Source organism: Neophocaena asiaeorientalis, unplaced genomic scaffold (genome assembly GCF_003031525.2).
Source record: "Neophocaena asiaeorientalis asiaeorientalis breed wild unplaced genomic scaffold, Neophocaena_asiaeorientalis_V1.1 scaffold152, whole genome shotgun sequence".
Taxonomy (NCBI): Eukaryota; Metazoa; Chordata; class Mammalia; order Artiodactyla; family Phocoenidae; genus Neophocaena; species Neophocaena asiaeorientalis.
The window spans coordinates 1534431-1548357 of NW_020185338.1; the positions used below are offsets into that span (position 1 = coordinate 1534431).

Genomic DNA, 13927 nt, shown 5'->3' on the forward strand with positions numbered 1-13927 from the left:
GCGGTACGCGGGCCTCTCACTGTTGTGGCCTCTCCCGTTGTGAAGCACAGGCTCCGGAAGCGCAGGCTCAGCGGCCATGGCTCACGGGCCCAGCCGCTCCACGGCATGTGGGATCTTCCCGGACCGGGGCACGAACCCGTATCCCCTGCATCGGCAGGCGGACTCTCAACCACTGCGCCACCAGGGAGGCCCCTCTGGTCCTTTTAATTTTGTCTCAGGTGGTTTCTTGGCTGCTTCTTCCTTGATTAGCAACTGTTCCAATCTGCCCTTTGGAACTCAGGGAAGGTCATGGAGGCTGGAGTCTTGCCTACAAGAAACAGGGGACAAAAAAAAGGCCTCCATGCCTGGGAACCCTGCAGGGCCTCACTTGGTTTCAGAATCTTGAGCAGCCTCAGTTTCTTCATCTGTAAAATGGGTGCTGGTGAGACTAGTGTTGAGAGAGAGAATGAATGTGCAAAAACGTTCCTGGCATGTGGAGGGCTCTCACTTGGTATGGCTTGGTCCTTCCATCCCATCTACGTTTTTCCATTTATAGAACACTTTGCACCCACTGTGCCTTTGATTTGGGGGAGCAAGCTTTCTGTGGACAGCAGGTAGAGAAGGGACATTCCTGGCAAGATGTAGTTTCCATGGAGGGGTGCCTGTCCTCAGGGAGTGGATGAAGGGAGAGCTGGTTGTGATGAGGCCCAGGTGAAAAAGCAGGGCCCTCTGTGACCAGCTCAGGCAGCTTAAACAGATGCCAGGTGGCTGGAGAGGAGGCCACAGTGATTCCTCCCTCCCACTTTTCTGTTTCTATTAATAATATTTCCATTGTCCCAGCACCCAACCTCAAAACCCCCCACCCATCCATCCATCTTTTCATCCATCTATCTACCCATTGACCCATCCACCCACCCATTCGTCCATCTATCCACCTGTTCACTCATCCATCTATCCACCTACCCCCTCATCCTTCCACTTATTCATCTTATTCATCCACCTACCCATTCATCCATCCACTCATCTACCCACCTACCTCTTCACACATCCATCCATCTAACAGATAATTTGAGGGAGATTATGAGGACCAAGCGCTGAAGAACATCTCAGATTTGTCCCTGATTGTCCCCAGCTCCTTCTAATTAGTTGGCAGTTTCTACAGCTGTGTGTTGTCCCCTCTCTGGCCACGCCCTCCTCACACCTAGCTGTTTGTGCCAAGCTACTTTCAGCTCCACCACACAGGTGCCTGTTCTCTCTCTCTCTGGCATTTGGCCTGTTGCATGCTCTATTTCCACAGGCAGAAACTTCCCTCTTCCCTGGCTGCCCTTCCCGCTTCTTCTGGTCTTCGAGCAAAGTGCCCCTCAGGAAGGCTTTTCTAGCTGGGTTAGTTCACCTCCTATGAACTCCCTTAATGTCCTGTACTCTCCCTGGGAGCTAACCCTCTCTTTTCTTCTCCTGTCTCCCATGAGACTAAAAGCAACTTGAATTATGCCAGGGGCCAGCGTCTAGTACAGTGCCTTCCATATAATAATAGACACTCGATAAGTATTTGCTGTAACAACGAATAAGTCAATGAGTGGATGGATGGATGGACAGATGGATGGATGATCGGAGAGCCATTGAAGGGTTTGAAGCAGGAGTGATTAGGTTTTTGTTTTAGAGGATGGCTTTGAGGGTGGTGAGGCGGAGACAGGGAATCCCATAGGAGGCCGTGCGCTGATTCTGGGGAGGAAGTCTTGACCAAGCCAATCTGGGGCACTGGGGAGGGAGCTAAAGAGGAGGAGACGGATGTGGGAAGTATTTAGGAGTTGAAAATGGTAGAACTGAGTAATCAAGTGGATGCTGTGGACAAAGATGAGGGAGAAAGCTGAAGGCCAGCCATCCAACGTGAGTGACTGGGCAGGAGGAGAGGCCACCTCCAAGAACAGACTAGTGGAGAAGATGAAAGCAGGCTGGGCCTCACAGAGCATGCCCTGTGCCGCAGAAGGAAGCTGGTTCTGTCAGCCTTCCACCTGGGGGTGGGGAGGACGTCTGGGAGTCATCAGAGTGTTGACGGCATTGAAATCACAGAGGCGATGCCGTGTGTGTGGAGGAGGTGTTTTCATCTAAACGTCGTATGTGTTTCTTCTTTGCCCTGCAGACTTGAGTATTTCTGACTTTGCTCGCGGGAATTCGTTTATCATCGGCCTGGGAAAGAGGAACCCGCAAACAGTCACACCAGCCCGCCTACACATGTGTACACTCAGCCCTAGCAAACGATAGGCTTCGGCCAGGTGACTCTCAACAAATTCCTAAGACCTGACAAGACGTGTTTCACTTTGGTTTCCTTTGCCAGATTTTGTTGGTGCCTGGGAGCCTGTGTTGAATGAATTTTTATCTTCCTGTGGGTAGATTTTATGTGGACTGTGGAGAACCCGAGGTAAATTCAGAGACACGGACGTCCTGGGTGGGTGTCCCTGGGGGACCACTCAGGTGTGGGCCTGGGATCCAGGGACAGGAGGGCTGGCAAGAGGAGGACGAATGGGGCCAAATTTTGACTCGCGGGGCTGTGCAGGGTTTAGGGGTCACAGGCCTCAGCTGCCCCTTCGCCCCTTCCTCTCACCATCAAAACGTATAAACAAAAACACAAAAAGCAAAAACAAGAAAACACCCTTGTGCACTGTTGGTGGGAATGTAAAATGGTGCAGCCCGCTGTGGAAAACAGAATGCAGTTCCTCAAAAAATTAAAAATAGAGCTGCCATATGATCCAGCAGTTCTACTTCTGGGTATATACCCAAAAGAACTGAAAGCAGGGACTCAAGTAGTATACCCATGTTCACAGCAACATTATTCACGATAGCCAGAGGGTAGAAACAACCCAAATGTCCACTGACAGATAAATGGAAAAACAAAACTGCGGTCTATACATATAATGGAATATTATTGGGCCTTAAAAAGGAAGGAATTCTGATCTATGCTACTACATGGATGAACCTTGAGGACGTTATGCTAAGTGAAATAAGCCAGCCACAAAAAGATAAATTCCGTGCGACTCCACTTATATGAGGTGCCTAGAGCAGTCAAATTCATAGAGACACAAAGTAGACTGGCGGCTGCCAAGGGCTCGGGGGAGGAGGGATGGGGAGTTAGTGTTTAATGAGTACAGATTTTCAGCGGGGGAAGCTGAAAAAGGTCTGGAGGTGGATGGTGCTGATGGCGGTACAGCAGCGTGAACGTGCTTAATGCCACTGAGCTGCGCGCTTCAACGTGGTTAACGTGGTAAATGTTATGTTATGTGTATCAAACCACAATTGAAAACAGCAACAAGAAGCACCTCCCTCCACCACCAACACTGACATCCGGGCCTGTAGGGCTTCCCTGGTGGCGCAGTGGTTGAGAGTCCGCCTGCCGATGCAGGGGACACGGGTTCGTGCCCCCGTCCGAGAAGATCCCACGTGCCGCGGAGCAGCTGGGCCCGTGAGCCATGGCCGCTGAGCCTGCGCGTCCGGAGCCTGTGCCCCGCAACGGGAGAGGCCGCAGCGGTGAGAGGCCCGTGTACCCCGCCCCCAAAAAAGAAAAAAATCCGGGCCTGTATCCTGGAGAGGATGGGGAGGTGAGCCCTCCTAGGAGTCCTCGTCTTCCAGGGACTGAGAGGGTGCGGGGAGGCTCAGGTGGGGACTAGACGTGGCAGGGAGGTGGGACTTGGAGAAAGGAGACCTGGATTCTAATGCCCATGCTTCCTTCCTTAGACTGGCTTTGGGCACGTCACTTCCCCTTTCAAACCTCAGTTTCCTCATCTGTAAAATGGGGAAGTGGCATTCGCTTATTCATTCTAGAAGTACTCAGGAGTGCCTGTGGTGTGCCAGGCACTGTTCAAGGTGCACAGGGTCCTCTTGGAATTTACATCCTCGTGGAGGAGACAGATCATCAGCAAGCAGACAAGTAAATAAACAAGAAAAATCTCAGACCCTGATGGGAGCTCTGCGGAGCCATGAAATAGGAAGGTGTGATGGTGATGGTGATGGGGGAGGGGCTGCTTTAGTGGGGTGGTCAGGGCGAGCCTCTCAAGGGGGTGGTGTTTAAGCTGAGACCTGGCGGCAATGGAACAGCCCTGAGGTGGAGGTGGAGGTGGGGAGAGGGCAGGGGGCAGCACTCCAGGAGAGACTGGAGCGAGGCCAGATGACGAGGCCCAGAAAGCTGGCCAGTGAGGCTGGAGTGTGGTGGCAGCAGACAAGGTAGGGGGAGCTGGGGCCGGATCATGCTGGGTCTTGTAAGAGTCTGGGAGTTTTATCGTGGGTGTGATAACTCACTGTGAAACTGTCTCAGTGGGTTTTAAACGAGGAAGAGGAGGATCCAGTTTGTATTTTGGAAAGATTGCTGTGGCTGCCTGGGGGATAATGGTCAGGGGCGTGACTGGGAGCACTGGGGTGGAGGGAGGCTTGGCTACGGAGAGAGCCACAGGGAGTCCAGGTGAGAGGGGGCAGCTTTGGGCCAGACCCATCTCTCGCCCATTTTAGAGACTCTTATGAAAGCCACAGGACCCTTTTCCAGGAAAAATGCGCATACTTTCATATTTACAAGTTTGAGCCTGTGATTTCGGGGGAAGTCCTCAAGTTTATACTCCATGAACCCCAGGACTGGAACTGCTGGGCTGGAATATCTCTGGGCCCCTTCCCAGAAGGCTCTGCCAACTTCCAGGTTGAGCCCGGGCTCTGGTGCCTACAGGGCCAGTCAGGAGCTAGCAGGAGGGAGGCTGCAGAGGGAGGGACCCTGGACAGCAGGTGATGAGACGTTGTTGGTTGTGGAAGGGGTTTCCCATCTGGTCTGTGAGTCCCAGCTTGACTATGGTGAAGAGACAGCAAAGGGCAAGATTGATCTGCTAATACCACAAAACAACTTAATGCAGACCCCGTTCATTTGGAACTTGCAGCCAGATAGACGATGCATTCTCAAGGAGGGGTGAAAATTGGTTCTTAGGTGGGGTGAAAAAAAATCTTATATATTATAGTGGTTTGTCATCCTCCAAAAGCCCATGATACATGAGCAGATATGAAATACATCTGGGTTATTCAAATTTCATGGGGGCAGGTGGTTAGGGAAAAAAATGTCAAAAAAGTATCCTTGGAAGGATGATTACAAACGACAACAACAAAAAAGTTAATTTAGACACAGTGAGATTTTTCATCGGAGCCAGAAGTGTTAAATCAATAGAGCAGCTCAGTCCTTTCATTCTGATATATTAATTTATAAAGTAGGCCTACAACAAAAAATTTTTATTCTGTCTTGTTCAAATGTATTTGTATATATAACAATAGCATTTTCTTTGTTAAATTCTCAACAATGTGAACTTTTCACTAATGAGAGTAAGACTACCTACCATCTTTGGGCTTCCCTGGTGGCGCAGTGGTTGAGAGTCTGCCTGCTGATGCAGGGGACACGGGTTCGTGCCCTGGTCCGGGAAGATCCCACATGCCGCGGAGCGGCTGGGCCCCGTGAGCCATGGCCACTGAGCCTGCGCGTCCGGAGCCTGTGCTCTGCAATGGGAGAGGCCACAAGAGTGAGAGGTCCACGTACCCCCACCCCAAAAAAAACAAAAAAAAACCCTACCATCTTTTATTCTGCCTCATTGCCTTTGGAAAAACAATGACATGCATTTTGACATATTTTATGTGGCCCTGATACTGACCCTGAGGGCAGGTGTTTTCATCCTCATTTTATTTATTTATTTATTTACTTATTGCCCTCGTGGCACGGCTTGCAGGATCTTCGTTCCCCAACCAGCTATTGAACCCAGGCCCCAGCAGTGAAAGCGCTGAGTCCTAACCACTGGACTGCCAGGGAATTCCCATATCCCTGTTTTATGGATGAGGAAACTGAGTCTAAGAGAGTGTAAACGACTTGCACAGCCTGTGAGCAGCTGACCCTAGCCTGGTGCTCATGTCTGTCGGTGCCTGGCCCCCTGTGCTAGGTTCCCAATTCCACGGAGGTGAGGTAGCAGTGCCCTGCAGGAAGCTTAGCCTTTTTTCTTGCCAGAGCACAGCAGGATGTGGACCAGGCTGGGCCTCTATTGTGCTGTATGGAGAGGCCCCGAGGAGGGGCTGTGGCCTTACTGACCTGGTACATCCCTGTGAGCAAGTAGGAAAAATGCGAATGGTGGTAAATAAGAGAGTGGCCAGGGCCCTCACTGTTATGTGGGCTGGAATTGTTCTTCACCTTGAGCTTCCCTTGGAGCTTCCCTGGAGCCAGCTCCAGGCCTTGCTTTGCTGCACCGAGGGACCAGGAAAGTAAATAAGGGACAGGAAGCCAGGGAAGGGGGATGGGGAGACATAAGTCACATTTCAGTTGAGTTGGAGTTGGTTGGCTGGATCACCTTCTAAATTACGTGAGGCACTTAGAAGAGTGCCTGACGTACAGTAGGTGCTGTATAAATGTTGGCTCCTCTTATCCTAAGCCTTTCCACCTTTGACTTTCAGGGCCTTCCCCGTCACCAGTGAGGCCCGGCCTTTGCTACAGCTTGAACCACATCCTAGAAACAAGGTGGCGCTAGAGAGACTGGTGCATTCCTGAGCCCATGAGGGGTGAGGCCCCTCCAGGCCCAAAGATGGGGAACATCACCGGAGACAACGGCTCGCTGAGCTGTGCCATCGACCACACCATCCACCAGACGCTGGCGCCGGTGGTCTATGTCACGGTGCTGGTGGTGGGCTTCCCAGCCAACTGCCTGTCCCTCTACTTCGGCTACCTGCAGATCAAGGCCCGGAACGAGCTGGGCGTGTACCTGTGCAACCTGACAGTGGCCGACCTCTTCTACATTTGCTCGCTCCCCTTCTGGCTGCAGTACGTGCTACAGCACGACAACTGGTCCCACGGCGACCTGTCCTGCCAGCTGTGCGGCATCCTCCTGTACGAGAACATCTACATCAGCGTGGGCTTCCTCTGCTGCATCTCCATCGACCGCTACCTGGCCGTGGCCCATCCCTTCCGCTTCCATCAGTTCCGCACCCTGAAGGCTGCCGTGGGAGTCAGCGTGCTCATCTGGGCCAAAGAGCTGCTGACCAGCATCTACTTTCTCATGCACGAAGAGGTGGTGGAGGACGGGGACCGGCACCGCGTCTGCTTCGAGCACTACCCGCTCGAGCCCCGGCAGTGCAGCATCAACTACTACCGCTTCCTGGTGGGCTTCCTCTTCCCCATCTGCCTGCTCCTGGCCTCGTACCGGGGCATCCTGCGGGCCGTGCGCCGCAGCCATGGCACCCAGAAGAGCCGCAAGGACCAGATCCAGCGGCTGGTGCTCAGCACCGTGGTCATCTTCCTGGCCTGCTTCCTGCCCTACCACACGCTGCTGCTTGTGCGCAGCCTCTGGGAGTCCAGCTGCCACTTCGCCAAGGGCATCTTCAACGCCTACCACTTCTCCCTGCTCCTCACCAGCTTCAACTGCGTGGCCGACCCCGTGCTCTACTGCTTCGTCAGCGAGACCACGCACAGGGACCTGGCCCGCCTCCGTGGGGCCTGCCTGGCCTTCCTCACCTGTGCCAGCACTGGCCGGGCCCGGGAGGCCTACCCGTTGGGTACCCCCGAGGCCCCAGGGAAGAGCGAGGAGCCCAACGTGCTGACGAAGCTCCACCCGGCCTTACAGGCCTCTCAGCCACCCGGAGCGGGAGGGTCCCCAGCGGGCGGACTGGCCTAGCTGTGTCGCCCCATCACCCACGCGCGGGGCGAAGCAAGGCCTGAGCTTGCTCGACAGCTGCTGTCCACTTGGCCGAGGCAGGTGCCTCTTGCTGCTGGAGGGGACGATGGACCTGGGCCACGGGGCCCTGGGTCTGGGCCGCAGCACAACCTCTCTGGGTCCAGGGAACCTGCTGTGGCTGCCGAGTCCGACGGGGCTGCTTGTTGAGTGTGGGGATAAGCTCCGACAGTGCATGGCGGTCGTCTGCTGCCAGCTGGGCGGCTGGCGGGAGGAAGACCTGCTCACGTCCAGGAGGTTTTCAAAGAGAAGCTTGGGTGGGGGACGCAGGGTGTGAGGACATGGAGAGAGGGGCCTGGGAGATGAGAGTGGGTACCTGGGGGCACACCTGCCAGGGCCTTCCAATGCCGTTGTCACAGATGACACCAGTCCAAATGCACTGGTGTGATCGGGGGAGGTGACACACGAAAGTGTACTGTCATCATTCATACTTGAGCCTCACTCCACGAAGGGGTGGGAAGGAAGGTGAGTGGGCCTGGAGGCTGGATGGGGGAAGGAACGCAGGGAGGGGTTTGGGGCACTGGGAGTGTGTGTTTGTGGGAGACAGTGGGGGAGTAACAGGTGGACGAGAGGCACCAGATACAGCCAAGTCACAGTTTCACAGGCGAGGAGGGTTGAACAGATTCCCCAAGCCCCAGGGCTGATGGAAAACAAATCCTAGGGCTCCCTGGGGCTCCATAGGGCGATGTCTGTGGTCCTTTAAAGTCAGCATTGAAGTTCAAGGGCCAGGACAGAGGCCTAAAGCAGTACGTCCAGCTGAGTTCCCTACACAGATTCGCCTCAATTCATCTTTTGTTTCTATCTGCCTTGAAGCACCAGACCCGGAAGCCTGCGACTTTGTGTGTGTGTGTGTGTGTGTGTGTGTGTGTGTCCACGGTTAAAATGCCAGGGTCTCCATGACAGCTCTGCCCCAAGCCACTGAGGCTAGGGTCCTGTGACTGCTGGCAGTGTCCCCTGCCACACAGACTGGAGTGCCCAGCAGTCTCAGAGAGGAGCATGACATTCTCCCCAAGTTCTTAGAACAAAACAAACAACACGGAGATGCATGCTCTGTTATCTCTCAGCCCAAAGCCCCGGGGTGAAGCTCCACTGTGGTTTAAATAGCCCCTGTGACAAGAAGAGGAGGGGCCCTTGGGCTCGCCTTGTCTCCTTGGTCCTTCAGCACTGCTCCTCTGCCAGATGTCCCACCCCACCCACCTGGAGAGTGACAGTGGGCCCACGGGCCACATGCAGACCAGAGTACTGACCACTGTCTCTTGTTCTGTCCTGGAAGGCTGGTGACGGGGCTCCTGCAACTTCCTGCCCAAGCATATTAAGCCTCTGCCTGGGGGATATACCAAGGACCAGAGGAGCTTCCTGCTCCTCCAGGGACCTGCCTACCTTTTTAGAAATGCTAGCCCTTCAGATTTCCTGGTCGGTGGGCTGGAGCCAGTTCTGACTTCCCCCAAAGACCTGGGATTTGAGCTCTCACAGCTAAGAGGCTAGGTGGGCTCAAGCCCGGGGAGGGACCAGGGATGGGAAGATAGAAGCTGGCATCAGTAGAAGATTTCTGGAATCTGTTAAAGGGCTGCCAGGGAGAATATTTTTTTCAATCTCTCTTCATGTCTCCCCTCCCCTCTCCCAGAAGTAGATTCACCCTGAGTTTCTTAACCCTCCCATCAGAGGTGTCCAAAGACTGATAGCCCAGGGTGGGTGTGCCCTAAGGAAGTGGGGTTCCAGGCCTTGCTCTAGCTCCTTCTGGATGGCCTTCCATAAGCTGGGGAGGTTCTCTTCCCCTTCACGGAGGAGGAACTGACCAGGTCTGCAGGTAGCAAAAAAAAAGGCCACCCAGTCCCAGACCAGGATTACAAGGGCAATGACACTGGTTGAGACCTCCATGCTTCCTCATTCCAAACTTCCTCCTGTTTTGATCTTAAACATGGACATTCCCATTGGGATAAACTGGCGTGAGCTGAGGGCAGTTCCATTTACTATCAAGAGTTGTATTTTTGTATTGTCCTCTCTTTTATGCCAAGTATACATGTGTTGGACCATGCAATGGATTTATGTAGCAAACTTGAGTCTGCAAATAAAGCAAAGTAACCAGCCACAGCTGGAGTGTGCTGCAGTTCTTATGGGGAGGGAGGGTCTTCTGACACCAGGGGGCTCTAGAAGGCCCATGGAATACCCAACAGAGTCAGGAAAGTCCAGGGATTGACATTCTCAGAGAAAACTTGAACAGCAATTAGGGGATTTGTCCTTGATTATCCAGTAGTGGCCAAGAAGGATGGAAGCCTTCAGATGAAGTAGGGCCTTCTTCCTCTGGAGATTCATGAAGTGTCTTGAGCTCTGCAGCATTGTTGCTAATCCACTCTGGGACTTAATTTGGCCACCTCCCCTCTGAAGACAGAACTCAGCCCTGCGGTTTGGAAAATATCATTCCCTGTCCTTGGGCACAGGACCCCTTCTACCCCCTGAATAGCTGCTTCCCACAGTGAGGGAGGGCTTGATCAGTCCCCTCATCACTAGTGAAGATTGCCAAAGCAGGAAGGCCTGTTGTACCCACCCCTTGGGGGGCTCTTCTTACTGTTTGGGTTGTGTTTGGGGAGCCCCACATTTAGTGATCATCCTTCTTAAGCTGGAGCATCTTCTCAACAGTGGCACCTCCATGTTTATCATGAAAGATTAAATGCATTCTGTTAAAACGTAAATTTGGTTTTAGTCACTTAATCCTTCCCTGGAGTCAGATTCCTGGAGTCCTGGACTGCTCTGGAAGAATCGATCCTTCTTCCAAACAGACTTATTGGGGATTAAGACTCCTTTCTTTCCTAAGATAAAAGGTGGAAGAAAAGGTCCATCTGGTTTGGACTGAAGGTGGCAAAAGCAATTAGATTCCTTTCTCATTCACCACTGTTGCTTAGTAAGATGAGGGCTCATCTTCCTGTTTATACACACTGGTCTGTGGTTTGGCCAGACAAGTGTGGGAGAAAATTTCAGCACAGAATACATCCCCATCTGCTGCTTTTCTCTGGCTGGTACAACCAAGAAAGAGCCAGAATCTGGACCTCCTTTGTTCAATGCTTTTCTGAAAAATGTGCTTCTTGCAGCTCATGATCCTGCAGCCTCCAGGAATTCATCTGGCAAGATGATGGTCTTTGATGGCAATAACCCTGGGGTCACAATGGTGCCCAGTGCTCTGGGGAAATGGTGTGTCAATTCCATTTGCTTTAATTCAACAACTATCAGAAAGACGTTGGTAGATTAGACATTAGATATCAGTGTTAGAAAGTCCTGCAGAGGTCATGATCTCCAATTCCTTCCCTATGAATTATCCCCTGTATATCTCCCCAAAACGACAGCCCAGTTTCTCTGCAAGTACCACCAATGACACCGGTTCACTACTACCCAAGACAAGTTATTCCAAGGTTGGGCAGAAAATCTTAACTCCTAATGAGCCAAAGTGGAACCACTTTTACCACTGGCCTTAGTTCTGGCCTCTGGAAAGACATGACCCTTTAGGTACTGGTATTTGAAGAAAAGTCTCATATCCTACTTCTCAGTGTTAAATCTCCAAACTTGTATTAGACAGGGCTGGATTATACTGCAGTAACAAATATACCCCCAAATCACATTGCCTTAAAACAATAAAAGTTTATCTCCCGTTCCTGTGAAGTCCGAGCAACTACTTTCTGGCAAGTCTTTTTCCCAAGTGATGGCAGTGATTCAGGATTTGCTCATCAAGAGGTCCCATCATCTCGGGGTCTTCCCCTCCCATCCACAGAGGCAGGGGAAGCAGCACAAAAAGAATCTCACAGGGGGGTTATGGCCAAGTCTGGAAGTAGTTGGTATCCCTGCTACTCACATTCTATTGGCCAGATCCCAGTCACATGGCCCCAACCTAACTACAAGGGAGGCTGGGAAATGTAGCTTTCCTATGTATGCAGGAAGAGGAAGCAGAATTAGTGAGCATCCAGCCAGCCTCTGACATACAGATCTTCAAGCCGCCTCCACTTAGGGTTTGAGCATTCACCTTCTTGTACCTCATCTGAACAACGCCCACTTCTTCAATTGTGGTGCTCGGATCTGAAGTGAGACAGTCTGTCCAACCTGTGCTGGGGAGAAAGGGACCATTTACCTCACTGTGCTTCTACTGACGTAATGGCCTTTCTGGCAAACACATCACATCACTGACATATACTGAGTTTATGTGAATTGCTGTTAAGCCACACCTCCATCCTCCCTAGAGCAGTGGTCTGTTGAATCTGAGAGTTAGACTCTGTGGAGCCAGTGGAACCCACATGGAATGGGCAGAAAGTAGTAGAATGAAGAGGGCTGGACTAAGGTGGGGCTGGCGGTCAGCAGGGCCTGTGCAATGAGAAGCAGGAAATGACCTCAGAGGATTGCCTTGCCCAGCTGAGCGATGAGGGGGGCACTTGGGCAGAAAGTAGTAGAATGCAGAGGGCTGGACTAAGGTGGGGCTGGCGGTCAGCAGGGCCTGTGCAATGAGAAGCAGGAAATGACCTCAGAGGATTGCCTTGCCCAGCTGAGCGATGAGGGGGGCACTTGGCCAGAGGATAGCCGGGGCCTAAGGAGCCCTGCCCCCCTTCCTGGCTCGCTTAACTTCTAATCCCACCTGCAGGGTCTGTGGGGCATGTGCACCTTGATGTGCCCAAGGTCTCCAGCCTGCCCTTGAACACCCACAGAGCATCCCAGGTACTGCTTACCAGAATTCTCTCTCAATATTCCTAGAAATGCCCAGGAATGCTCACACGCCTCAGGAATCCATCCTGGTGGATACCCCAGCCCATCTCTCACCCTGGGCCTCCCCACTATTCCTGTAGGTCACCTCTTGTCCCCCTGTAACCAGCTTCTCGAGGTCAGAGCCATGCCTACCATGCTGCCTCAAATGTGAACACAGGCCTTCCCCAAAGGACAGCCAAGACTAGAGTGAACTTGAGCAAAACTTTACTAAAGGCCTAAGCAGGAATCATATTGTAGACAGAAAAACATAAAACTGGATCCTAGAACTCAGAGCTCCAGTGGTCCCTGGGCTGGATCCTGCTAAGGGATCCTCTCGTGGCCCTTTCTTACACCTTAGCCCCTGCCACAGGGCCACAGGCCTGTCTCTCCCTGCAGGGGGACCTTTGGATGCTTTGCTGCAGAACTAGGACCTGTACTCTCAGCTTTCTTTGGGCTCCACCCAGGTCTTAGCCTCTTTCCCAAATGTCTTAAATCTCTCCCCATAAACTTCTGTCCACAGGGAAGATAACCTATTACAGTTATCTTCAGTCACTGAAGCCTCTTACAGTCAGGCTTCAAACCTCTTCATGCCAGAATAGAATTCTGCTATTACTACTGCAAAACCAAAGGCCCATTAGTGTGTATTCCCCAAAAATATGAGTCAGAAAAGTCCCGAGAGCCTTAGCAGATCAGCGCTGTTTCATCTCTCTCTAGCCATCAAGATTTCAGCAATGCCAGGATGCACCCTCAATCAGAGGCCCCCATTACATGGAGCTCTGCAGACCCAAATCAGGGACACAGATTGGAACTGGAGGAGACCTGGTCAGTGAGGCTTAGAGCTGAGGTGGGTTCACTGATCTGTGAGAAGTCACAAATGGAGAAGGACGGTGAGCACATTACAGTGGCCCTGATGCCACACCAGCAGGAGCACAGACACGTAGGTGGGGACTCCCCACCAGAATGACAAAGGGATGTCAGGACAGCACCCACCCCAGCTACTTCTGGCCAAAGGCTTCACCACACCATGTGTAGGGAGCATTGGAAGTTAACCCCAGATCATTGAACTACACACTTAGGTTTTGCTGTTGAGTATACAATTTAATTTCTACAGTATGTGTTCCACGCTTTACAATGTATGCCCTTAAAAGAATCAAACTTGACATGCTTAAGGAAATAAAACAGGCACAATAAACATTTGGGGCCATAGCTGGGAAGCAGGACTACTATTTCTTTTCTTTTTTTTTTTTTTTGCAGTACGCACGCCTCTCACTGTTGCAGCCTCTCCCGTTGCGGAGCACAGGCTCTGGACACGCAGACTACAATGTATGCCCTTAAAAGAATCAAACTTGACATGCTTAAGGAAATAAAACAGGCACAATAAACATTTGGGGCCATAGCTGGGAAGCAGGACTACTATTTCTTTTCTTTTTTTTTTTTTGCAGTATGCACGCCTCTCACTGTTGCAGCCTCTCCCGTTGCGGAGCACAGGCTCTGGACACGCAGAC

At 52.2% G+C, this 13927-nt stretch overlaps 1 protein-coding gene across 4 annotated transcripts in view; it reads left to right on the top strand.

Moving 5' to 3' along the window:
• GPR68 (G protein-coupled receptor 68) overlaps nt 1–9784 on the top strand; it is a 27371-nt gene extending 17587 nt beyond the window's left edge. For 2 of the 4 annotated variants that reach the window (XM_024736329.1, XM_024736327.1), the window contains one exon: nt 6433–9784. In XM_024736329.1, the coding sequence (XP_024592097.1) occupies nt 6531–7646 (1116 nt within the window). In that variant the 5' untranslated portion in view covers nt 6433–6530 and the 3' untranslated portion in view covers nt 7647–9784. Of the gene's footprint in view, nt 1–3787; nt 3964–6432 lie in introns of those variants that run through there. The other 2 variants (XM_024736326.1, XM_024736328.1) reach the window with 2 other exon arrangements.
• The last annotated feature ends 4143 nt before the right edge of the window (nt 9785–13927 follow it).